Source organism: Alligator mississippiensis, chromosome 1 (assembly GCF_030867095.1).
Source record: "Alligator mississippiensis isolate rAllMis1 chromosome 1, rAllMis1, whole genome shotgun sequence".
NCBI classification, from domain to species: Eukaryota; Metazoa; Chordata; order Crocodylia; family Alligatoridae; genus Alligator; species Alligator mississippiensis.
The window spans coordinates 437138058-437166026 of NC_081824.1; the positions used below are offsets into that span (position 1 = coordinate 437138058).

Consider the following 27969-nt stretch of genomic DNA (forward strand, 5'->3'; position numbering starts at 1 on the left):
CTTCCCCTGGTCATCATAATTTATTCTGTGTTCTTTGTTTATCAGAATATGGATCCTCAAACTTTTTATTCTGTGGCTGTCATGAGAGAGGAATTATTTTATGAACTGTCTCCCCCAACATCTCAATTCCCAAATGCTAAACTGCCAACATCTTTTATTCTGTGGACCACTTCTTAAATAAACCAATCCTTATTCTCTCCATAATCTGGGCATAAGTGCCTTTAGCACATAGCCCTAAATATGTTCTTGCATTTTACTCCTGATTAGAAATAGAATGATTCTCTAGAGCTAAGGGGAAGTTTTCATAGTGTATAAATCAGTGTATCCCTCTGGATTTACATATATGCTGGTTTCCACAAGCTGAGGATCTGGCCCAGCAAATGTTAGGCTACCAGCTGTGATAAGCATTTTACAGCATGTATCTTTGGAGTTGGGAAATCCATTCTATCTGCATACTGAATAATAGCTCTACTCTTTGTTGTGTTACATCTAGTTCCACTGGTGATTCAGAAAATATTTCATACTAAACTGCATTTCTTCTATTCTCCATTTTATATACAAATATAGTAGTCTTCTCTAATACATTCTTTTTCTTTAGTAAGGCTTGTATTCACAGTCTTATCAAAACATCCTTTCAATTTGCTTTCTTCAGTCTTATTCATATTATGAAATTTTACAGAATTCTTAAACCCTAGCTGTCTTTCGTAAAGTAAAGAATGATAATAAAAAAAATAAGTTTTAATATTTTCCTGTCTAAAACTAAATTGGATGAATTCAAGCCTTGTCAGAACCTAGCTTATGGTCAGAGGCTTGATTTTATAATCTATTTAAAATATGAAGCCTGAAAGAGGATGTTATCATGATGGTTATTGCAACTTCTCAATATCTGGCATATAACATTCATTTTCCTTTCATATAATTTCTTTTCTTGAAGACTGCTCAAAGTTACTGTACTGTGTAAAAAAAAAAAAAAAAAAAAAAAAAAAAAAGAATTTAAGTTTCATGAAGTTATAAAAGAAATTAGTTATGAATTAGAATGATACAAAATTATCAATTTATGATCAGATCTAATACATTCTTTTAAATTATTGTTCACAATTATTTATGTTGGCATCATTCTATGAACACCTGATGTGTTCTTTGGCATGCTATGAATTTAGCAGTTGCATCGTCTTTTAGGCTTTACAGCCTCCTCTGATGAATGTACAACATTTGGAACAAAGCCACTCTTAACACCATCCCATCCATCCTGTATAGAAATTTCTCCTTTTTTGACAAGCTCATATATGTCTCGGGTAAGAATCGTAAATGATTCCTCAACGTTTGTGGCATCTTTTGCTGAGGTTTCTATGTATTTCATCCCACAGTCAGATGACAGTTTTTCAGCTTCTTCTCTTGTAACTTGTCGCTGTGACACTAAGTCGCATTTATGTCCTACTAACAGAAATACAATTCGAAAAGGCTGTACATGCATTTTAGCTTCTTCTAGCCAGTCTTTCACATGTTCAAAAGATCGCCGGTTTGTGATGTCAAACACCAGTAAGCCACCAACAGAATTGCGGTAATAAGATCGTGTTATTGATCTGAAAAGTGAAGAGAGGGATAGAAAGAAAAAAAAGAAAGTTTAAACAGGAATGTAATAAAATGTTTCCATACATTTCCAAAACAAATTTACATTTCATTGTAGCAATATGGTTTTTATTTTGTATTCTTTTTTCTTGCTTACTTACCAGAATTTATTAATTACTTTTGTATAACAGTGTTCATTTTTCATATTTTCTCAAATGCGAAAGACATTTCATTCAAAATTTTTAAATTCAACGTTGCTGATGTCAGTTTTGGATGACTACTTACTTTGGAAACAGGTATTTCTGGCAAAACTGACTGTGTTGCACATGAAAAGTAAAATGCTAGAATACTTATGCTTAATATTTTTTAAAGTGAAGGCCCTGGTCCTGCATACACTTATGCATATGCTACTCATTCATATGCTTAATTTTGTTCATGTGAGTTGTTCCATAGTTAAGCCTGTGCTAACTGTTGAATTTGTGAGGACCCAAGAGAGTCATACACAAAGATATTTTTTTGTAATCCTTTCAATCCAATTCTCTGAGATTAAATTTCTACAAATTACCATGTTGTCAGGCATTCATGTTTGCTGAGGTAAACAGTGAAGAAACTAAGAAAGGAAGGTTTTAAATAATTTTGGCCAAGAAAGAAGTCAGTTGGACAAATAAAAAATTGTTAGAATATTTATTTGCCTCTTTCATCTATGATATATGGTTTCAAAAACTCTTTAGACTGCAATTATTCTGGCATGGAATGAGATTTTCAGCACTGAGCTCTACCATCTTTCCCCTCTGTTCATCCATCACAATCCCTCAATGTGCAGCGTTGATTTGTGAGGATGTACTACGAAAATCACAGGTTTAAGAGACATTGCATTATTAATTTAGAAAAGAAGGGGGAATATGGTACAAAACCTTTGACAGATTTGTTGCTAAGTGAAAAAGTATTCTTATTAGAATCAAACATGTTTTGTTAGCTTTTAAATGGTAAACCAGTAAAAAGGACCTTTTGAGGGAGCCACATAGGGCACGTTCACACATGCAGCCACATGCGCTTGCAGCAGCTCAAATAGAAGCGGTGCAAATTTGAACTGGGGCTTTTTGCCTCAGCGCATGTGCCTGGACATGCACTTTGCTGTGGGGCAAGTTGTGCCACTTGGGGCAAAATAACCCTGCCTGACTCCACCTTGGACCTGCAGTCAGGAGGAACTAGAGCTCGGGGCCAGCACCTGTGCTGTCCCCAGCAGTATAAAAAGCTGCCCTGTCAAATAGCTCAGGGCTACTCGCTCTCAGGAGCTTCTGGGCCCCGGCCAATTGGTACCTGGGGACACTACCTCTTGTGCCAGCTGGACTGCTGCAGCAGCCCTGAGAGTTCCCTGCACTCTCCACCCACTGCAGCAGTCTGGCAGTGGGGGCTGCTGCCTGGCTGTGACCTGCTGTCACCTGCCAGACCTGGATGGGGACTACAAAGCCAGTAGAGGCATCTGCCCCTCTGGGCCAGCTAACAATGGGCTGTGGATGCAGGGTTGGCTTTTGTACAGCACTACTGCCATGTGTACCCCTGCCTGGCCATCTGGGCAGCTATTGCCTGGAAGATGTTCTGGCTGTGGTGGCCTGTTTTGAACTATCAAAGCATGCCCTTTTGGCCCCAATTGGCCAGGCAATCAGCCACCCCCGATGGCTGCCCCACCCAGCCCCAGCCCCCACTTGCACCCCCAGCTCCTGATGGCTGTGCCTCTTCCCCCCCTTCCCCCGCCTCTGGCACTTTAAAAGAAAAAAAAAAAGGCTCTACTCACCCCAGGAGCAGGGGCTGGGGGAGGCCCCCCATGCAGCATAGGGCAGTGGGGGGCAGCAGGGTCCAGGCTGGGACCGCTGGGGCTGTCACCCAGCCCTGCGCTGTGTTGGGGGCACTCAGTGACCCCGACTGGCAGCTGTATTGCTGGTAAGTGAATGCCAGGGTCTTTTGTTTGTTTTATTTAAACTGCCGGGATGCTTGGGTGGGGGGATGGGGTCAGGTCGGGAAGAGATTGAGGGGGCTGGGGGCAGGTGGGGGGGTGGGGCCAGGTGGGACTGGCATCCAGAGTATCTCTGTGGAGGACCCAGCTGCCACTTGCCTTAGGGCACAGTCCGGGTCTACTTTTGTCCTCGCATTGCAAATTTGCTGTGCTGGGAACATTTTCTCATTTCTGCATGTGCCTCTTGCACCATCTCAAAGGAGTTTGAGATGGTGCAAGAGGCACATGCGGGCTCCTCTGGATGTGCCCACAGTGTCACTGGGGAAGATGGCTATTTAAAGTCAGAACTGAAAGGAGAATCTGGCATAATCCAAAGGCATTGTATATCCCTAACCCCTATTAGAAACATGTGCCCTTAAATATTAGAGGGCAGCCATACATAAGGTAACTGATATGAGAAGCTACTCTATTTACTCAACTTGAAGATAAGGGGTTTTTCCCATTCAATATGGAGTGGGGAGGGGGAGAAGCAAATTATGGATTCAGGTACTGGCTCAAGGTGGGTGGCTGCTGTGGCTCTGGCTCTGACCCTAATTTGAGGAAGACTGTGTGGTGCAGGGGATGGGAGAAAATGAGCGGGGAGACTGTGGAGAGATTATGCAGTGTTGGGGGAATATAGGGAGATTGTGCAGTGAGAGTGGGGGAGCATGGAGGGAGAGTATGCTGAGTGGAGGTGGGGGCAGGGGAGATTGCACAGTGTGAGGCCAGAAGGGAGTGCAGGGGAGATCATGCAACATCAAGGAAGCTGTTTTGGCTCCATCTCTGGCCCCGGGGCTGGAGCTGCCACAGCTGCTGCTGCCTCACTGGGGCTAGGGTTGGGGCCACAGCCACCATGTGCTCCATGTCCCAGGCTGGAGCTGGAGCAAACATATCATAAGTGGTGGCCTCAGGGGGACAAGTGGTTGGGGGAATATGTGGACAGATGGGAGTAGCAAGGGGCACGGGTTAGGCTGCCTGCCTACTCCCTTTCGCTTTCCCCACCACAGTATTGGTGGGGAACAAATTTAAGAAGACCTCCCAATAATTAGACCCTATGCATGGAAATGTATAACAAATTTATATTGTTCTATGCATATAATCAAATTATTGGGGGGTTGTCTTAAATTCAAAGCAATCTTGGATTCAGGTAAATTTATTCCAAAGGAATTTATAAGAAGAACCAATTGCAAAACAGCAACCAGAGCCTGAAGGGATCAAAGATGGTTGGTGTGGGTGGAAATAAAGCAAGCAAGGTAGAAAAGCAAGAAGCTAAAGCAGCTCTTCTCAGATGACAATGGTGAGTTCATAGCAGAATTCAGGTCTCTCACTTCCTTCATAGAAGTAAAGTTGGATAAAATTAGAGCAGCAATAGCAGAAATTGGGAGACACTGAAAAAAATTTGGATAAAAGCCTTCAAGCCAATATATAACTCCAATACAAAATTAAACTGATAGAGAGAAAAAACAAAAAGAGCTCACAGAAACAACTGAAGATGTGACAAGAGTGAACAAAGAAACAACATAAAAATTCAAAATTCTTCCTGCAAGGGTAGACAGGTGACCTTACTAAATTCCTAAAAAAGCCCATCCTAAACTTTTAGAACTGGAGACAAACCCATTAATATTCACAGTTAGAATGGATGGATCTCCTCATGCTCCCCCTCAACACAAATAGGCCTATAGACATAATTTTAAGATAGTAATATTTTGAGGTAAAATAACAGATTAAGAGAAGATCAAGAGAAATCTGTCTGCAGTTAAATTGGGGGGATTTCACAAAATAAATAATATTTTATTCTAAAGAAAAAACACAAGAACTGAAAGAGCTTACAACCTATCTCTGAGAAGCAAAAATAAAATACAGACTGGGCTTCCCCTTTAAGTTTGTTTGCACAGGAGATATGATGATGCATAAAGGGGAAGGCAGGAGGAGCTCAGAAACCTCAGAAGATTAAAACATCTAGGGACATTATCACACATTCTCTTGCAACAATTACAAATCATTGGACTGTTATGAGGCATTAAAGTTAGAACGTCACAGATTCAGGGTGCAGACAGAAGTAGGGTTACCATAATTCCAGTATCAAAAAAGAGGACATCTGTGGGGGGGGGGGGAAGGGGGGGAAAGAGAGGGGAGTATAGGATTGTGGGAGGGGCAATGACAGGCCTGTGCCCTGCCTCTGCCCCTCACTCCTAAGCCCCTGTCCCCCAGCCCTGCCCATGCCCCTCACCCATGACCCTCAGCCCCCTGGCCTCCAGCCCTGCCCGTGCCCTGCACTCTGGACCCGTAGCTCCCTGCCCCCCCCAGCCCTGCTGTGCATATGTTCTCTCTCTCACTCTCTCTCTCCTGGGAGCAGCTTGCTGGGGCCTGTGTGCAGAGCACATGACCCTTGACTGCCAATCATCTTTCCCTCTGCTCCCAGCCCCAAGCAGCCAAGCAAAAACCTGGACATTTGCTCACATTTTAAAAACCTGCCCAGACACGAGGACAGGGAGCCAAAAAAAGAGGACACCTCTAGGGAAACCTGGATGTGTGGTGACCCTAGACAGAAGTGCAGCTCCCTGCTGTAACTGAGAACACTTTGCAGGAAGTGTTCTGAGTTACAACTGATCCCCTGGAACAAACATAAGTTCACTATTGGTTCCCAGGAGAAGGGGAATCTAGTTGCTGGCTGCCAGCCTGTGCTGGTTTCTGCAAGCAACTGCCCCTCCTCTGTGGGAGGGCTGCAAAGTTTCAGAATGGGAGGGGGTAAAGGGAGGGAGCTCCTTCTTGGGGTTTCCCAGCCAGCACTGGAGGGTGGGGTGGGTGAATTGGAGTGACTCCCCAGCTTTGTAGGGGATCCAATACACCTGCCCCATCCTCCAGCAGGGCTGATAAACCCCCAGCTCAAACTTCCTCTGCTCCCTTTCCCCCACCCCTGCCCCTTCCTGAAAACGGTGACAGGCCAGCTGGCGGTGCAGACAGAAGTTACAGAAGACACCCTATTTAGTGACACTAATGCAACGAGGGTTCAGATTTTCACCCAATCGGCCATTTTTGAAGCAGTGTGCAGCCATGTGCTTGTCTTTGGTCATGGCTATAGACTGCTTTTTGTGGGTGAAAATTGTCTCTTCTGTCTGTGACCGGTATATGATATTAAAGTTAGAATGTGTTCTGAACAGTCACGTGATGATGTTTACAATGAACCTTACATGCATAGCTTGTGCTCTGCTGCTAGAAGGCTGGTGAGCAGGCCTCCTGGCATGGTGTGCTGGAGGAACTTTCTCCCATACTTCTGACAGTGGCTAAAAACAGTTGAGCACAGATGAAAGCAATAATTGGCTGAAGTGAGGTGAGGATGCAAATTCCAATCCCTCCTTGACCAACTGGTTCAGTGGGCATTGGTTCTCCAGCAGCTGCCTAGAGATGATGAGCGGTGGAACCCAATAAATCCTTGCTCTGACCACTCTAATCCAAAGGCACTCTATACTTTGGCAGCACAAGCTCCTGGCCCTACTGAAGCACTGCGAGGACTGTGATGCTGCCATTTGCATTATGCTAGCCAAATTGCAGGAGGCACAACATGATGCCACACAAGCTGCAGCATTGTGGGCCCAGTATCTGATGCCACTGCTGGACATTACTAGTGAGCTAGGACTGACTGGTGGGGCAGCAGTTTCAAAAGAAAGAGATATCTCTTTTTATTCAATACAACACAAAATAAATATACAAATTGATATTATCCTGCTTTCCAAATCATTACCAAGAAATTAATAGTGCTGTAGCAAAAAAATAAGGTGGAATAGTCTGGTTCAACCGGTATAGTTATTTATCAGAGACTGGGAGAAAACACCCAAAAGTGAAAACCTGACAATTGAATGACAAGGAAAGAGACCAAACTACTAGAGAGGAAATCAAGCTGTATTTCAGTGAGAATAATATAAATTAAAAATAATATTTCATGGGATGCTCTTAAGACATAATCAGAGGCAATCTAATAAGAAAAGAGTCTTATCTTAGAAAGTATAGAAGAGGGGAAATGCAGAATCTGACTAGTGAGGTAGAAAGACGTAAAAATTATATCAGATTAATCACTCACAGCATATAAAAATAACAGAAACTAAAACCAAGTTAGATTTGTTACAAACTAAAAAGGGAGAAAAAGCACTTTGATACTCAAACCAGCTACATTATGAAAAGCAAAAACAAAAGTGACAGACTACTAGCAAATACTTTAAGAAAAATTAGAGAACAATAAAATGATACGACTTGTCTGCTGGAGAGCTCCAAATGACTTAGCATTGGCTCAAAAGCCATACATGAAACATCTGCAAATTATTATAAGAATCTGCATTCTTTAGTTCCAGCAAATCCTAAATACAGGAATACCTAATTAAAGCACATTTGCCAAGATTAGAATGGGAGGACCAAGGGGTTTTAGAAGAGGACATTAAAGCAGAATGATTATGAGATTATCGTGTGGTTCAGCACCAGGGCGAGGGGCCAACCACAGAGACGCTCTGGCAGCCAGAGCGTCTCCGTGGAGGACCCAGCCTCCAGTTGCCTGAGGGCATGGTCCAGGACCATGCCCTGCCCCGCTTTTTTAAACTCCATTTTTTTTAGACCCCTATATCCAGGAGTCTAATTTTCTCCCCGTGCTGCAAGTTTGCAGCATGGGAACATTTTTTCATTCCTGCACATGCCTCTTGCCCCATCTCAAAGGGGTTTGAGACAGGACAAGAGTCATGTGTGTCCTTGTCTGGATGCGCCCTGTGAGGGTCTGGCCATAAATATTTTTATGAAACCAAACAATGCTTGAAAAAAGCAACCTGTAATTGGGACTTCATATGAAATAGCATTGTCTAATGCGGTGAGTCTCAACCAGATTGCTGTGGGGTGTTGCACAATGTTAGCACTGTTAGGTGCACAAACATGATTCACAAAATAAAGCCAGAGTTTTCACATGGTATTAAAAACACTGTGACCTGTAGTGGGCTTTCTGAGTTCCTGGCAACAGAAGAGTTGCTTTATTGTTTTTTTGTAGTCAAAAAACAAGTGAAAGCTAAGAACTGGCTTTTTCTAAGGGGTGCCTTGAGGTTGTCAAGGGGTGCCTTGAGCCTAAAAAGCTTGAAAACCACTGGTTTAAACAGATGAAGGAAACATTGGTTATTTTTTTCTATATCTTTTAGAATGGTTGGAAAAATAACTTGTGAGAAAGGATTTATTAAATAATGATAGTTTGCTTAAGTGACAACTAACCAGGGCAGATGTGTGGAGATACTGCCTGCAAATATTAGAATAGATTTAATATCAATGAGCAATTATTTACAGCAACATGTTTCAAGAAAGTATAAGCGATAAGGTGAAATTATTTAGCAGGACACTTAGCAGGCAAGATAGCTAGGGAGTAGTACACTGAGGAGCTGAAATGAGGCAGGTTTTACAGGGCTAACAAGGGGTAGGGACAGACATTAAAAAAGACAGAGTCTGAATTGATTCAACCTTTGCAGGTTAGTCTAACCTGCCTAGGCTGAACCAGTTTGTAACAGGAGAAATATTCTCTCTGGACTGAGGAACTGCAAGCACATGTCTGCAGTTGCTCAGGCCAGGAACCGAGGGGCCGGGAAGGGGCTCCTGCTCCGTGACATTATGACAGGGGCTGCTGCCCCCAACAAGGACCCTGCCCCCTCCCACTGTAGTGGCGGGGCAGGGGCATGGCCAGACAGAGCCCCTTGCGGGGGCAGGGACAGGGTTATTCCTCTTCCCTCTGGCATCCGGGAAGAGAACAGCAGGGAGCCTATTCCCCTGCAGGGAGTGAGTGTGGTGGCAACAGCAGGCAGACCCAGTTGCCAGTGTTGGTAGAGGGCGGACTAACTCTCCTCCCTGCCCCCCTTTGCCTCAGGAGCCATGGTGCCCCACTGCTGCAGCAATGAGGGGGGAGTGCCTGGAAAATCCGGCTCAGGCCCCTGCTGGTAGGACAGAGAATGGGAATTAAACCCCTCCTTGGCCAGACCGCTGCCTCTGCCTGTCCCTGCTCCAGCTGGGGAGCAGAGGGGCAGGGCCAACCCGACTGGGCTGGAGCAGAGAGCCCAGCCCAGAGAGCATGCTGTGATTCTGGGGGAGTCTGGTTTAACTTAAACCAGGAAGGGATCTGGGTAAACTGGTTTGAGCCAAATCATAGATTCATAGATTCATAGATGTTAGGGTCGGAAGGGACCTCAATAGATCATCAAGTCCGACCCCCTGCATAAGCAGGAAAGAGTGCTGGGTCTAGATGACCCCAGCTAGATACTCGTCTAACCTCCTCTTGAAGACCCCCAGGATCTTAACTTAAATCAGTTAAGAAAACCCCAGACTTAACTTAAATCAGTTAAGTCTGCTACTATATTCAACCAGGTTTATCTCAAACCGGTTTTAGCCATTTTTAAACTGGTTTCTGTGCACTGAATGTCTGTTCAGTTACAGGTTTAAACTAGTTTCTGATCACTTAAGCTGGTTTATGTTTAATGTCTGTCCCTAGCCCAGGGGGCTCCAAGGCCAACTTCAGGGGGCAAACCTGCTACAATCAGATGTTAAACTTATTTATTTATTTATATAAATTATAGCAATAGCCAAACTATCTTATCTGCAAGGAAGAGCCCAATTCCTTTATTGGATACAGCTCTATATCTTTTAGACTTTATTCTGGTATTAATTTTATTTCTCAAACCTCTCTTCTGCCTAGCTCTCAAATAAAACAGCTTAATTATACCTCCGAACTTCTCATGACTACCACTGACTACCTGCTTGATGTTTGCAAAGAGCATAAAGCAACCCTTTCATAAGCATTACAGTGATTGCCATCATTACTTATGCTCAGACAAGTGCTGGAAGATCAGACTCTACTGTTATTGAACTGAAATGCAGTATGTTTTCTCTTTTTAGAGCATTACAGGTGCCCCTTTTGGCTGGAGTGATTAGCCAAGAACCTGGGATCTTGCAGGTTTTTCAAGGAAGAGAAATTGATGGTGGGGTCACATCTGAAGTACTCTTGATTTAAAAGAATGTACAAGGGTCTGTTTCCTGGAATACAGTAGCTGTGTCTACATGAGATGCTACGGTGCAGTCATTACTGTGCGTTTATTTAGTACTTGTTCATACAAGCACTAAATAAATGCTCAGTAACCTGAGTTACTGTGCAGTAATGCCAGCAAACACCTTTTATGTAATGCTACACCCCAGTAGCCTAATACTACTGCACAGTAGCATTGCGTCATGGCTTTTGCTGCGCGATGCTACTGCGCAGTAGTATCGGGCTACTGTGCAGTCAGCATCTTGTGTAATGCACCCAGTGGAAATTAAACAAGAAGAGAGGATTTTTGCACACAATTCCATGCCGCCCATCTGTCTCATCAGGTGAGAGGCTTTACTGGATGGCAAGTGAGGAAGAGCCTTGAAGCAGGTAGAAAATGCAAGGAAAGACACCTCTTTGGCAAGGTATCTTGTCTCCCAATGGATGCTGAAAGCAGCTGACTGGCTCCTTGCCTCCTTCACCTTACTATCCAGGCCTTTAGAAGCTTCTTGCTCCCTTTGGCTGCCCTGCCCACCCTCACTATAAATAGAGTTATGAGTTTCTGGGTTGTCATAAGTCTCACCAATCTCCTGTTTTTGTTATCAGGGACCCAAAGGGGTAGTTTCTTCCCTGCGGGGCCGGAGGAGTTATCAGGTTTCAAGAGACTGCTAAATCCAGTGGGTAGCCTGAGGAGAATCTACACTAATTTATGGGTTAAATGGTGGAAACCCTATAACTGTTGCACTGGACCTACATAAATATCTGGTACATTAAGTTAATAAAATTGCATCCTGATATTTAAATCCTCCCCCATGTCTGTTTTCATTCATTTGCATGTCCTGATCAAGCCTATTTCAGGAAAGACTCAGCCTCAAAATTCTCTCAGATTTTTCTCAGGAACATACCCTTTGTTTCTATGCAGGCAGTGTCTGATGGTTCCTTCTCACCTAGCTTGTCTGAGCTTCTCTGCCCATTGTTTCACAGACACACATGTTCTTCACAAAACAACTGTCAATGGACACACTTCATAAACGTCCCTTTAGTCGTGTATGTGCTTCTGTTGTGGACAGAAACATGTGCCTGAGCATGGGCACTTGTTTCATAAAGAAACTTGACTGTTTCATACAGCTATTTTGAATGGAAGACTTAAGTTATACCCATAGCCTATAACATTATATTAGAGCCATGATACCAAATATTTTTACTAAGTAGGTGTTAAACCAAAAGTTATTAGGGTCTAAAAATTATTTAGAAAAGCAATTATGTAATTATTTAGAAAAACAAGCAGGGGATGGGACCTTTTTGGTGGGCCACAAATTAAGTCCTGCATCCTCCCTGGATACCACTCCAATCCCTTTCTCCTGCCTGATTTGCTGCTTAGCATTCTGCTCCTTACCTTATCTACCATTGCACTCCCTTCCCCTCTCCTGATTTGCCATGTGCCACTCACACACGCTGCCCATGTCACTTATGGGACACATGCTGCAGGATGACCACACTTGATTTAAATGTAGTTATTTAAAAAAGGAATCTTTCTTCTCTACTTCATGTAAATCAGTTACAAGTTATGATACTCAAAGAGCCATTGTGCTTTTTCTAAACATGGACTGGTTTACTATATATATATATATATGTGTGTGTATGTGTGTGTGTGTGTGTGTGTAAATATGTATATATACACAAAAATGAACCAATTTAAATGAACAAATGAATAATATATATATATATATACACACACACACACACAAATATATCTATATATCTATTTATCATTCATTCATTCAAATGAGTGTATTTATGTACATACACACACACACACACACATAACTATGTGTATGTGTGTATGTATGCATGCATGTATGTATGTATGGGCAATCCCTGCTTACTGCAGTTTTGCTATAGTGATCATTTAAAATACCTACCTGGTTTCACTTAGCAGGCAGAGCATTTTGTTATAACGCTCAGTGCGGTGGGTGGGGAGAAGCAGTGTCAGCAGCGGCAGTGGCATTGTCGTCAAGTGAATCGGTGAGTGGCAGCCGGAGGGGCCCAGGGTGCGGTGGCATGGGCCCGGGGTCTGCTCCAGCGTGTGGTGCTGGAGCAGCCGGTGGGCGGGGAGGAGTGGTGGTGCTGGCAAGAAGGAGTGGGCAGGTGTTGTGAGCACAGGGGGTGGGCTGGTGCTTGGGGCCCGGACTAGCAGTAGCATGGGGCCCGAGGCCTGAGGCCAGGGCTCGCACGAGTGCAGGGCCTGGGCCTGTTCAAGCCAGTGCTCAAGGACACGTGTGTAGTGTCCCCTGCCCTAGGCCACAGTGGGGCCAAGCCCATGGAGCCCCCCACCCCTGGGCTGCAGCCCGTGACTCATTTCGCTCCGGGTATGCACTCACCCGCAGGGCGTGGACACCATCCCGAGCTTCCCCAACACGCTGTCTGGAGCCCTGCTGCCTTCTTGCTGTTAATCCCCGGGCGGGCGGGTCCCCAACTCAGGCCCTGCAGGTGGGGTGGCTGGGTCCGTGCATAGGTGTGCTGGTGGCCAGCGGGTACAGGCCTGCAAGGGCCATTGTGATAGTGAAACAACGAAGCCAGGAGGAGCCTTCCCTGGTGGAGCCCACGCAGTGCCTTGCTGGGAACGGCAGGGCCAGGGCTGGCAGGTGGTGCAGAACCAATTATATTTATTTACATTAAACCCTATGGGGAAAATGGGTTTCACTTAGCATTCGGTTTTTCTGGAACCAATTAAGATCGCTAAGCAGGGGTTGCCTGTACACACACACACACACACACACACACACACACACACACACATATATATATTATTTTTATTTTTTCATAGACATTAAGACATTAGGGCTGGAAGGGACCTCAGAAGATCATAGAGTCCAGCCTCCCACCCAAAGGGCAAGAAGTCAGCTAGGGTCATAGGATCCCAGCAAGATAAGCATCCAATTTACTCTTGAAGGTGTTCAATGTGGGTGCTTCAACCACCTCTGATGGCAGGCTGTTCCAGACCTTGGGGGCTCGGACAGTAAAGAAATTCTTCCTTATGTCCAGCCTGAAATGGTCTTGCAGTAGTTTATTACCTTTCGACCTTGTCATCCCTTGGGGCGCTCTGGTAAACAAAAGTTCCTCCAGACACTGGTGGTCACCCCTGATAAATTTATAGGTGGCCATCAGATCACCCCTGAGCCTGCGCTTTCCAGGCTAAAGAGCCCCAGGGCTCTCAGCCTGTTGTCATAAGGTCTGTTTTCCTGACCTCTGATCATGCACGTGGCTTTTCTCTGGACTCTCTCAAGCTTCTCCACATCCTGTTTGTATTGTGGAGCTCAAAACTGGACGCAGTACTCCAGCTGCAGCCTCACCAAGGCCGAGTACAAGGGGAGAATGACGTCCCGGGATTTGCCTGAGAAGCACCTATGGATGCAAGCCAGCATTTTGGTCACTTTACTAGCCGCAGCATCGCACTGCAGGCTCATGTTCATCTTGTGGTCAATGATGACCCCCAAGTCTCTTTCTTCCATAGTGCTAACGAGTGTAGCACTGCCAGGCCTATAAGGATGCTGCAGGTTTTTCCTCCCAAGGTGGAGAACCTTGCATTTTTCAGTGTTAAACACCATCAAGTTCTTGTCCGCCCATTTGCTGAGCCTGTCCAGGTCAGCCTGGTTCGCCCTTGTCTTCTGGTGTGGACGCTTTGCCCCAAAGTTTGGTGTCATCGGCGAACTTGGCCAGTCCGCTTCTGACTCCAATGTCCACATCATTAATGAAGATGTTGAACTATATGTGTCCAAGGACAGAGCCTTGGGGTCCCCACTGGTCACAGGGCACCATGATGATTGACTTCCATCAATTACTACTAATTTATATATATATATATATATATATATATATATAAAATGGACTATGTTACACTGTTTTAGTAAACAGACATGGGGAAGGATTTAAATGAACTAATGAGAAACTAAATGAATGAATGAATATATTAGTTTATTTATGTATATACATATACCAGATAGATAGATAATTTATATCTATCTATGTTAACTAAAGGATCTCATATTATTGGAGACTGCAATCATTTCAGATTTCAAACAAGAGATTTTGCACCAAAGATTTCAAAAGATTTAATACTTTTGTTGTTCTTCACACCACGCTTGCTCTCTGTAACAAAGAAAACGACTTTCTGGAGAAACTGAAATCTTTGTCAAACAGGACACTTGTAAAATAAGTCAACCTCCACCTGTTCAAGAGATTAATAAAGCTATAGTAGTAACTAAACCTGAAGCAAATGGCTTTGATTCTGAATTCTACCATTACAAGGTAGGTTTCTGTTAAAAGTGAGACTGTTGCATAAGATAATCATAAATCACAATGACCCTCCAAAGAATATTTCATACTCTTCAGTTTGAATTGAGAATACTAGTATGTTGTTAAGCCATGGAGCCTAACATGCTTACTGAAATCATGGCTTCTCATTTAGAGAAATCCTTGTTTGAGCTAATTAATCCTGATTACACTAAGCTTTACAACAGGGGGAAATACTTTGTTCACAACAGAAGTTATCTTCTTAGTTTAATATAAGTAGGTTAAAAAATAAGACATTGATTGTTATTTTCAAGGTAAGACTTGGCAAAAGGATGTTCACTGACCACTGTTTTAGAATATAAATTAGAAGCCATATAAATCATACCAGACTGTGTTTTTAGGAATGATTATACCCATGTTATATCAGGCAGGAAGTAGGACAGGGCAGCACCTGAGAGACTATCTAGTCTAGAGAGGCATGAGCTTTTGTAGGCAACAGCCTGTTTCATCAGATGGACTGGAATGGACTGGCAGGAAGAAAATATTTTATACAGAAGGGAAAGGGACAAGGAGAGGAGGTGCTGTTAAGACAGGTTATATAGGGATTGATTCGATCAGTTAACATGATGAACAAGGCAGTTAACACCTGCTGGAATTAACAACTACTCCAGGTAAGAGGATAAGAATATAGGGATGTTTTATTTCTCCCCAAACCATGCATTATGAAGCCAGAATTAATTTATATAGAGTTGGCTTTGTCATGTGTCATTTAGAATAATGATCACATTCCCATAATGTTTTCCCCATAAAGGCAAATTTCTGTGGGTGATATTTGATTGGATCAACTGTATGGTTGGTATAGATATATGCAAGCTTTGGGGTATCATAGGACCCCTCAGACCTCACTGTGATACCCAAAAGCTTGCAGAAAGTTTGGTGCTCTTGCTACCTTAAGAGAAGGCAGGGAGCAGGAGAAGCAGGTTGCAGTTGCTCCAGAGAGTAATTTAGAGAATCACCTGACCAGGAGGGGGCTGGGCTAGCAGGATATAAGCTCATGGCCTGAGCTAGTCAGGCAGCCTGCTCCTGAGAGCCAGGGAGAGAGGAGCTCTGGAGGAGCAGATCTGCAGCTCCTGATTAGCACATGAGCTGGGGTACAAAAGACTGGTGGTTTAGAGGTTGAGACTGTAGGGGCAGTTGTTGTCTTGACCAGCCTAGGAGTAAGGCCAGGCCTGTGGGATAGGGGCCAAGGCCAGGGAGCAGGGCCATAGCAATAGGGCCAAGGACCCATAGCCCAGGAGGGGTGAGAGCCAGTAAGGCTAAGAAGCCAGTAGCCTAGAGATCTCACCTGCCCTAGGAGTGGTGTTAGGGCCCAGGAATAGGGGCCAAAGGTCAAGGAAGAGCCACAGCTAGAGACTGCCAGGGCCAGGGAGCCCAGTCATCTCAATAGACCTGGGAGCAGGGTCAGGGCTCAAGGATCTGGGTCAAAAGCCAAGGAGGGCCACAACCATAGACTGACAGGACAGAGACCTGGAGCCCAGAGAAAGGTGAAGACAAGGCCAGGAGCCCAGCACCTGGGAGAGGTGAAAAATACAGGGCCATAGGTTCAGTGCCTGCAAGAGGTGGAAGCAGTCTGATGGTTAGAGACAGAGACCTGAGCCCAGGAGGGGCAGGTGATAGTTAAGGAAACTGAGGCCAGAGCCCAGGAGGGGTAGATAAGGCAGGCTCGAGAGCTAGAGAATGACTGGTAACATTTGCAAGGCTTGGGTGTGGCTACAAGGGGAGATGAGGCCATGTAATTAGCCCTTAAGGCAGAGACTGGAGACACCTGAGCTCAGGAGTGTGAGATCAGTCTTGGGAAGCCCTGGGGCAGCCTCCCTCTTCTAAAGATGTGATCACGTCAAGGCATGGCAGGAAAGTTGAAGAGGAAAAAGCCCTTGTCTCCTTTACCTTCTTTGGGCAAAGGGAGACTCTAGGGATTTCACTGCTACGCTGTTACAGGAGGCAAACAAGAACAAAGGAGCTAAACTCTTCTGGTGAATCTGGCCCTTAATTTGCTATTGATTTGTTGGCTGTGTTGGTGGGAAAGGCAGTGACTTGGAAGTGCATGTGGAGGAACCAGCTGTGAGATTCCTGATGACTGAGATTTAAGGGTTCACCTGTCCTCCTTCCTCAGCTTTTCCTGATAGCATGGGAGTGGTGATCCATGTCAGAGGCAGCCATGCCACGCAGACTCTTTTAGGATTCTGTACCAGTATGAGAGCTCAAATTAACATAGAATCTTCCAGGATCAACCACATTTGGGATAAATAATCTACCAACCAGAATTCATGACACATTGTCCAATCTCCTTCATACCACTGTATCATTACAATCCTATTGCATGTAAATTAACTGGAGGGAAGGATACTTTTAAATCAGAATGGTACCAACTTTACAGTTATCATGTGATTGTTGATTTTGAAACTACCCATATAATAAACTATCTGTTGCTGGTAGGCATTGTAAGGTTTTGTCGCCCTCTTTGTTGGTGCCTTGCCTCGCAGTGACTTCAGGGTGAGATCCAGTTTCGGTGCCACCTAGATGGTTTAGGTGCCTTCTCGCCTGCCACGTCTTTGATGCTGTTGTTGGGGAGGCAGTTCTTTGTTGGTGACCCAAAGGGGTCTCGGCCCTGGGGTGTCTTGGTGGGGCTCCAAACCTTCCCTTTACCCCACCCTTACCATGTCCTCAGCTTGGGTAGATGCTGCTCTCCACAGGTCTTCCCACACTGCCTGTCTTGAAAGGGACAGGTCTTCCTGGCCATTAATCTTCAGGGGTCCATCCCTCATCTCCAGGTTGGCTTCCCCTCTCCTGAGAAATTAAACCTGCCCCATCTGGGGCCAAACTGTAACTCAACTGAAAATGACCGGCTCCTGCTGGTTGGGCTCCCGAGATTCTCTCTCTCTGGGCCCTCAATTCCTTGGGGTGACTTGTCTGTCCCCTTTGTCTTAGTAAGCGTGGGTCCAGGCAACTGCCCTGTGCCCAGCCTCTACTGGCTTTTCTGGCATCACCTCCTTGGGCCCTGCTGACCTGTGGTCCAGTTGTCCTTGTCCTTCCAGCCAGTGTCATTTACCTCCCCCTTCTCGGGGCTCATGATCCCCCATGCTCTGCCCACTACAGGACTGTCTGGAGACACCTGTGAGCTTGAGGAGCCATCCCCAGCCATGGTGCCTGAGAGCCCTGGTCAGAGCCCTGCTGCTCCCTGGTGGCATCCCTTGTGGCTTCTGCCCCTCAGTGGGGCTCCCTTGCCCCTGTCGGTCCCCAAGGCTGCCCTCTGCCTCACTGGTCAGGGTCCTCTGGCAAGCACCTTGCTCCTTCTTGAGGTGGCTGGAGTTGGAGCCTACTGGCTCCACAGCCGGTATCTCCAAGCCGGCATTCTGCTCCTTGCTCCCTGGCGGCGGCTCAGCTGAATCCCCAGCTGCCTTTTGAGCAGCCAACGCTGCTCGGAAGCCATGCCTCCAGTGTTCACCAATACGCAGGCTCAGGCAGCTGTGGAACTGCTGAGCCTGCTGCTCATCCCAGCTTCTAAAGTAAGTGCCGGGGCACATCAGGTGAGGGTCTGGGCCACACTGTGGTGGCTTTTGCCTCCCATCTCACACTATCATAAACATTAAATCTCATAAATATATCGTTAGAAAATTAGATATAATAACCTAGTTTAACTACAGCCTTATTTCTTCAGATATAGTCTGCAGGACTTGACTTTTAATTCTAACACAAACTAATTACTGGATTTATTTGTAAGATCACAAACATTAATTCTTTACATGAAGATCACACGATGTAATTTTAGGAAGGTTATTCCAATCTGTCAAAAGCCTGAATTCCTGCTTTCAGTGCAAAATGAAGTTGACCTGAACCATTCATGACCATTAACTCTATGATAAAGTTCTCCCCTTCACACAATTCATATTTACTCAACATTAAAACCTATACAGATACAAATATGGGTCTGAAACTCAGAACAACCAAGCAATCTAATTTTGTTCCATTTCTGTCTTTAAATTGCCCCACTGCAGATATGACTGCACAACAAATAGTTGCATATGAGACTAATACACTTTTTAAACAGGCTTAGCTTATGAAATACTTGCCCATTTGTGGGCCAGGCAAGTAACTCATGCTTACCCTCCTGAAATAGATAGTTAATGAGAACTACTCATTCAAACTGGAAACAGATCCTGTCACAATGCGGCCACCCCTGGGATGGCTGTGATGTCTCTAGGGCACTGTGACCATACTGGCTCTGCCCTATGGGCACCTACTAATCTTTCCTGCCACATCTTATTGATGGATGATGAATGATGGATTGGGAGGCTGCCCTCAAGTTGCTGCTCAGTCATAGTCCTGATAGTCTCCCCTAAACCCTGTCGGTTGCTGCACCCCTTTATTGGGGCCCCACACTTGGGAGGGGTCTTATGATACCCCTCCAGCCTTATGGACTAGATGCATGACACCAAAACTTCCCCTTTATCATGACCCATGCCTCACAGGTGTTATACGGATGTTGTCTCATTGAGTTGAGGCCTCAGCTTAGTCCGGCCTCAGTAACTATGCCCTCTGGTGCTGGGGTCTTCTCTCCCCCTTGTCAATGTGCCCACACTGGTGTTGGGGTCTCCACACTGTAGTGGGCCCCCAATAAGGCCTCCTCCTTCCCCAGTAGCCTCAGCCCAATCCACTGGTTTACAAACAGAAATCAAAATATGAGCCCCTGGGCTATAACATAATGCAATCAGTTCAGAGTGCGCTCTGTCCTTTTAAAAGCATTTAAACCTCCACCCTAGCACTAAATGTCTTGCAGACCAGGGTCCCTGGTGAGCTTCTGGAGCCTCTTAATCCTACCAGAAGTATAACAGGCAATCAAGTATCTCCACTTAGCTTCCTCTAAGAGAGCTCCTTCCCTCCTAGCTGCTGACAAGAGAACTGCCCTCTAGTCCCAGCCCTGGGGTTTATATGTGCCCAGGGCCCTCCCTCTTCCAGTCAGCTGACCACCTGCAGGTGCAGGCTAATTCCTTCATTCCTGCTGCCATGGTAACCTGCACCTGTGGGGTTCCTGCCTGACTGCTAGGGCCCTCTCTCTAGGCAGTTTCTGTCCTTAAAGGAGCAGGCACCTTAGTGCCCTGCGACAGCTCCATTCTCTCGTCAGAAAATTATGAAACTAACAATAGCAAAATATTTGTTTCTAAGGCTTTGAAGCCAGCATCATGGTTCAGCATGCCACATTAGCTTTTCAGGTGCTTGGTTCTGAACTGGAAGCAGGACAGGCCCATTATTGGGCACTGTGCAGAGGCCAAGGAGCACAGTGCAGAGGTAATGTAAGATGCCTCAGAATGATTCTGCCTAGTCTGTGAGCTAACTTTGGCTACAAACAATGTCACATCTGTCCCAAGACAAACCACTTTATCCTGGGTCAAAGTGCAACGGCTCAGATGTCCTTGTCCATTATCCCAGGATAAGTCCTAAAATTGTTCGTGGGATAAAAAGTAGTAAGTTTATCCTGGAACATTGCAAAGTGTGTGTGAATGGTTATCCCAGGGTTGCATCACTGAATCAATGGCAGAAAAGCAGCAGCATTCAGCTGCTCACTAAACCCTGGTCAGAAGGATGATGTGTGTACATGCCAATCCTGGAATATTTCTGTTCTGGGACAAACACAGCGCAGCTTGTCCAGGGACAAGTACAGCATCTGTTCCTAGCCATACTGTTCTTCTGCAAACCTAGATAAAGGCAAATAAACTGCTCTGGCTGGGTTTGTGTATGGATTTCACATTCATATGGTTTGGAGTTTGTTCTCCTTTTACCTGGGAATTTAACTTTTCTACTTTAATGTGGGAACAAGTCACTGTGATGCACTAACACTTCAACTGGAGCTGGGACTGCTCATTTTTTAAAAATCATATCATGCTTATTCAGCACCTAAGGATAGATTTGGGAGCCTAAGTTTAGTCACCAAGGTTTGAGAATTTTGACCAAGCTGTAAGTTCTGCTAATTCAGACCCACATTCTGATTTACCTGTTGGCTCTGGATATCTAGCATCTCCTTTTGTAACACAACTTTCACCCTAAGCTCCTCCATTGTAACTGAAACAGAATGCAAGGCTCTGAAGAAGGTAACAGCTACAAAGGGAATGCTCTGCCAGATCAACTCAGTAGTCTATTAATCTAGTGTACACTTAAGAAAAAATGTACCCAGAGAGAAACCTTTCCTAGCCCCCGTCAATTAGTGGCTGGCCTAAAATGCAATGCATAAAAGTTTATATCCTTTATAATGTTTTATCTAATATTATAATGGATGCTTTTGCTAACCATATAGATGTCTAATTTACAAAAAATTCTTACTGGGGGCTTTATCTATACACACATTGTACCACTTTAATGATATCACAATAGTTATGGTGGTACAACCTCCTGAGCATGGAAACATTGATATGGTTATAAAAGTGTCACAATTTATTCCTGTAAGGAATAATCCTCAACCAGGGTGCCATGGCACCCTTTCAACAGTGCCACAGGGTGCCATGCCAGTTTAACATTGTTAGGTGTGCAGATATAATTCAAAGATACACTCAGAGATTTCAAATAGGAATACATAGCGTTAAATACATATTGTTGTCTTTCCGAGTTCTTTGCAACAGAAGACTTGTTCTATTATTATCCTGTAGTCAAAAAATGAGTGAAAACGAAGAGCTGATGTTTTCCAAGGGGTGCCTTGAGTCTAAAAAGATTGAGAACCACTGCTGTAAAATGTAGGGAAAAGCTGACAAGTATAGGATGTCTTTATAACACTATAACTATGTCCACTATGTCCAAGTATTGTGGTAGAAAAATCACACCTCTAACTAAAAGATGTTGGTATAAAACTGCATGTTTACCAGGCTTAATCTCTTGCCCTTTTGTTACCTTTGGCAGTAATTGAGGGCTTTGTCACATATTAATTTAAGGCGGCTCAGGGAGCTCTTAACCCTAGGATTGTCCTCACATTAACATGTGAAACTAGTTTTAAGCACCCTTTTGGCATCTTGAAGTTTCACCACTCCAACCTAAATTTATTTGTAATCTGTGTTACCCAGCTCATGTTAAAGTAACATGTGGCCACTCTAGGCTACACATTTAGTGTAACACTCCACTTGTCCCCTGTCCCCCACTGGCCCAGAGCCGGCAGCCGATTTCCCTAACCCTCCACCCTGGCCCAGATCAGACCAGCTGTTCCCTGCCACTGCCTCCACCAGCCTCCTTGTCCCTTCCCCCACTAGACCAGATTGGCCTGCTTTCCCCCCGACCCTCCTGGATTTGGCCCACCATCTGCTGCATCCCCAGATTCTCACCCCCGTGTCTCCTTGCTTACTTGTGGCACTTCCTGGGGGAACAGGCAGGGAAGGGGAACCCACCTGCCACCACTACTGCCACTGGTGTCACTCTCTAAGCACAGTCCAGAGCAGCTGTGACTTGGTGGTGGCAGCAGTAGCGGCCAGGTTCCTCTTCCCTATCTGCTCCCCAAGGACAGTGCCAGCAGCCACAGGTAAGCAGGGGACATGGGGGAGGGGGAGCCATGAGGGCCAGGGGGGAGTCCTGAGGTGGGAGGGAGAAGGGGGGAGCCCCAGGGGTGGAGGAGCAGGGTGGAACCCTGAGGGGCAGGGGAAGAGCCCAGAACGGGAGGGCAGGGGAGCAGGGAAGATTCGTACATCTCAGTCCTCAAGGCCCTGCTTGCCTGAAAGTGTGACTGCTCTAAAGTCAACCTAGCGCTAACTAACACTAATTACCACTTTGTGAAGCCTCAGTACAATGTGTAACAAGGCCCTAACAGAGGTTAGCTATGCTCTATCTAACTACCAAAGACATTTCACAGGGGTGGGGAAAAAGGGGTTGGCACATATGACCCCTTTAACTTCACTCATAGGGGTCATCCATGGTAAAATATTCATGGTAAAATATTCCAAGAACTCCAGCTATAACACCTTCCTTTCTCTGTCATCAAACTGTCTCTGCAGTCTCCCATTATAGTAACTTGGTCCTCCTACTGCAGTTTGCTTGCTAATGAGTACTTAATTATATAGAGACTGAAGCACTGCTTTCCTGATTTGGGCATAAGGCTGAGTCTCTGAATCAGAAGAATAATGCTTTGTAAGAGTGAAAACTAAACATAGTGTGACAATATGGGAAACTGAAACTCTTAAAAAGGGGCTATTGAGGCAGTAGCAATTGTGATTAGAATGAGATTCAAAATGTCCCCAGTCTCTGTGCTACAGATAATTCACTGTTTGAATATACAGCACCTTAATCCACCTGAATAACCTCTGAGTAAAGATGTTCTCCCCTTGGACTTTTACCAGAGGCCACATATAGACTTTCTTAAGGCAGTTCCCCTTACGTAGCATGAAGACTTAATAAAAAGGTAGGCCAAGGTATAGATTGTAGGTTAAAAACCTGATTCCATCTTGGTCAGAACTATAGGATGAACTGCCGCTTTATCTACATTAAACATAACCTATATAGGTTTCTGTCCCAGCTGATGGGAAGTGTAATTGGGGTAGGGTGTTAGGGTAGCTTGTTATATTTTATGCTTATAGAGTGGTGAATTATAGCATTGTTTAAACTTTTTTTATTTAGCCTTATTTAATTATTGCTTAAGTTTTGTATTATCTGAACTTTTTATTTTGCTTATCAGCTGGCCTTGTTGTTTTTGTAGAGCTCATAGTGCTCGTTATATTATTGTATCTTTTCTTTTTTATCACTGTGAGAAGTTCTTCTAAAATAACATAGCAATGGCTTTGTTACCAGCTCACATTAACTGAACTTGGCACTAACGGGCTGAATCAGAGGGATGAAATGATTGGATATGTTAATGAAAGGTGATAAGGGAGACCAATGGGGAATGCTCAGAGTAAGACACCAGAAAAGACCAAATTAAGAGGTGTGCTCATGATAGGTCTGTTGAACAAAGGCATATTCTGACAGGATAAAATATGGACAGTATGCTGATAGCAAAGAGATCAAGCTAAAAGCAAAGAGTCATCATAGGAATGAAGTTAAAGAAAAGCATAAAAGGGGGCGGCAAGAAAGTTAAGTGTGTCATTGTCATAAATCCAGCCTTCAATACCTGTCTGACCATCCCAGCCAACCACGCATCCTTTGCTTTCAGGAACCAATTGGCCATCTCTTCTGTTGAGCAAATTAATATCTGGGATTGGGTGAGATTATTATACTGAATGTTTTTCTCTCGTTGAATATAGAAACTGCTAAGATAATATTTGTTGTGCTAATAAAGTTAGACTTTGATTTTAGGACACTGAGTTGTCTGTGTTCGTATTTCACATTCCATTTAAGGGTTAATTGTGTGTTAATGATCCCTAAACAGTGCCTGGTGAGCAGTGGTGCTAATATAAGGGATTCTTTTTTGTTCCATTTGTTCAACACTTGGCACAAAAAGGAACTGGTCCAGGACTGCAGGTCCTTGGTGCTACTTCAAAGCAAATAAGAAAAAATAATACCATCCATCACTGCACTACCTGAAACCTGGCCTCCAGCTGACAACTTGTTACCACTCACTTGCAGAAGTAATACCTATTAAGAATGCCACTTTAATTGAAAAGTAATGCAAAGGATACTCCTCCACAATTTAAAGGCATTTCCATGAACCAGATTCAAATTCCACAGCACAGTTGAGAGATGTATATGCAATACCTTTGTTGCGATGCATTTTACAATAGGAAAGGAAAAAGGAAAAAAGAAGCTTGAATAGAGTAGTAAGAGCATAAATATACTTTTGTCCTGGGGAATACACTTGTAATGTCCAGGACTAACTGGGGGTTGATGTACAGCCAATATGAAGCCCTTTACACACAAACATCCTCAGAGAGAATGTTAAGCCAGCTTTCCAATGGCTTTGCCCTGCTTTTGATACAGTCCAATGGCTTTTCTATGGCTCTCTGAATCCACTAAGGGCTTTGCACTTGTCCTTATTGAACTTCATGAGATTTTTTTTTGGTCCAATCCTCCAATTTGTCTAGGTCTCTCTGAATCCTAGCCTTACCCTCCAGCATATCTATTACTCCTTCCAGCTTGATGTCATCTACAGACTTGCTGAGGGTGCACTCCATCCCATTTTCCAGGTCACTGATGAAGATATTGAACAAAACCAGCCTCAGGACTGACCCCCGGGGCACTCTGCTTGATTTAAATATTTATTTATTTATATAGTGAATGCAAATCTGTGAAGCCAAGCAATAGCCTCATTGTTAGCTGAATTCAAAGTCATTGAATTCTTAGTCCCCTCTTAGTCTGTAGAGGGGACAATATACAACATTGTTTGTGTCTCTCCACAAGTGCACAATGGGTTAACACTGAGGTCCCAGCGGTGAAGTTTTGCTGCACAGGGGCCTTGGTCTGTCCTAAACCTGTTGGTACCTTGACTTGTCCTAAACTCCGCTTGATACCAAATGCTCACTAGCCATCAAGCCATTGACTACTACCCTCTGAGCCCAACAATCCAGCCAGTTTTCTGTCCACCTTACAGTCCACTCATCCAACCCATACTTCCTTAACTTGCTTGCAAGAATGTTGTGGGAGACTGCATCAAAAGCAGGGCAAAGCCATTGCAAAGCTGGGCATTAACAGCCAGGAACAGCCCTCAGCCCCAACACCCTGCTTGGCTGGTCTGATTGTTAAAATGGCGAAAGTCTGCAAGCAGATTTTTTACTTATATTACAATCTATAGTATTACAAGATTTTTAAAATTTATATACAATCTATAGTTTCTTTCTTTCTTTCTTTACTTAAATGCAATGAACAGATGACAGAATGTGCAAGTTTCCAACATACTGTTTATAATTTAGTAAAATATTTATAATTTGCAGGAGTAAATGTGAAATGCTAAACACAATTGCTTTCCTAATTTCCTTGTAAGCCAGCTGTCAGGAAATTCCTATTAGCAAAGAAAGCACAGACTTTTCAGAGCATCTCCTCTGGTATGTATCTGAAGGGTACTGGAGAATGTATAGGATATATAGTTGTGGGTACATTTAAAAACAAGTGAATGCATGACTCATCATTACATCTTCTCTGAGCCTCAACAGCACACTGAATAATGTAAGATGCCTACAAAACTCCTTTTATTTACATTGCTTTGAGTCAATTGCATTGACATTTAACATATTGGCCCTTTGCCAGCAACACCAAACTACAGAGATTGCTATTTATTGGGCAAGTGTTTATCAGTATTTTACATTTGTTTGTTGGGAATCACAAGGAAAATGAAAAATGCTAACAGGGTGCTGTTAGTGAAGATTTCTTCACTAATCTCGGAGATGCCTGACTCTGCAAATATATATATATATATATATATATATATATATATATATATATATATATATATATAAGCGTCTGACTCATGCAGTCTCCAGAAAGTTTGTGGCTGCATTGGAGGTCTCCCTATCCAGGGAAAGGGGAAAGCAAAGAGATCCCACTTCTTTCTGCTCCATGCCAGAGAACTGTGGAGCTGCTAGGAAGGAAGATGGGGGTGTGTAATACCATTTTCTACAACTCTGCACACATTAAACAGGACTGCAATTTAACTCTATAGTTACAAACCCAGGAGTATACTGGAAACACAATGGTCATCAACAAGTGTGCAGTTTAAGGACGGTGTGATGCCACAGGAAGATAAGTTACTGAATCAGCCTCCTCCTGCTGATAACTCAGTCCGAATCAGATGAATTGGTCACAAATTAAACCAGTTAATAAACCCAATCTAGAATTCACACTGTGCTGCTGCCTGTGGCAGACAATAGTACCAAAACTGAGCAGGGAGAATGGTACAAAGAGGGCACTTGCAGGCTCAGGCCCATGTGAATAACTAACTCCTGGTATTCAGTGGGGGGTTTAGGGTTGACTTTCCTCTGTTCTGACCAGAAAAGAAAAGACAACTTGATGCCTATGGTGGGGTTTGAGACTTATACAGAGTACCCAGCAGCTACGCTCGTTCAGCTCCACTGCTACCAGCCATGGGCAGGAGGCTTGTGAAGCCAAAGCTTGAGGCAACCACCCATGCAGCACTGATCCAGATGGCAGGAGACTGGTGACAGTGCAAATCCTGTTCACACTGCGTCTGCCAGGGTGGGGGCAGTGGGGTTGCTGCTGCCAGGTGGAGCCCGGAGCCTCTTCACAGGAGCCCAGAGAGTACCATGAGGGCCAGCCGGCATGACTTCTCTTATCTGCACTGAGCTGGCACCAAGGAGCTGCAGTCCTGGCCCAGTTCCCTGTTGTGCCAGGCGCTGCCCTGCCCGCCCTGGCATGTCCAAGGGAGGAGGGCACGGGGGCTGGGGAGGAGGCTCCCGTCTCCCCAGGGCAGTGGCAGGGCCAGGGGCTGGGAGTGGGGCTGCCCTGGGGGCGGGGGGCCCTTGCATGGAGGGGGGCATTGGGAAGGGACTGCTGCTGAGCCGAGGTGGGGCCGGCGGGTACCTGAAGCGCTCCTGCCCCGCCGTGTCCCACAGCTGCAGCTTGACCCTCTTGCCGGGCTCGATCTCCACGAGGCGGGAGAAGAAGTCCACCCCCACGGTGGGGTCGCAGTGCAGCGGCCCGGGGAAGCGGCCCTCGGTGAAGCGGTGCAGCAGGCACGACTTGCCCACGGTGGAGTCGCCCAGCACGATCAGCCGGAACTGGTAGATCCAGATGGCCGCGTCCATGGCGGCCCCGCGGCTCCTCCCCGGCCCGGCCCGGCCCGGCCCGGCCCGGCCCGGCCCCGGGCGCCGCGGGGGGAGGCGGAGGCGGAACCGCGGCCCCATGCGCGGGAGCGGGCGGCGCTGTCCTTCAGCACCACGGCCAGCGCCCGCCCGGCCCGGCCCGGCCCGCTGCCCCCGCCTCCCCGCACCTCGCACCCGCGTCTGGCCCCCGCTCCCAGCCGCGCCCGCCTGGCCCATCACGGCAGCCACCCCCCAAGAAGTGCCCGAGATGGAAGGGGCTGGTGCAGCGGGAGGGGCTGTGACCGAGCCAAGGGGACACGCATGGGGCCAGAGAAGGGGGGAGCAGGTTGGGGAGGCGAGGGATGGGGCTG

General features: G+C 45.4%; 1 protein-coding gene across 1 annotated transcript; it reads right to left on the reverse strand.

Moving 5' to 3' along the window:
* Nucleotides 1-1022: 1022 nt before the first annotated feature.
* On the reverse strand, nucleotides 1023-27601 carry RAB39A (RAB39A, member RAS oncogene family). Its single transcript, XM_014600661.3, has 2 exons — nucleotides 27378-27601; nucleotides 1023-1583 (listed from the first exon to the last, which is right to left on the reverse strand). Exons 1-2 carry the CDS (start codon nucleotides 27599-27601, stop codon nucleotides 1157-1159), a joined length of 651 nt encoding a protein of 216 aa, XP_014456147.1. The 3' UTR covers nucleotides 1023-1156.
* Between the last annotated feature and the right edge of the window lie 368 nt (nucleotides 27602-27969).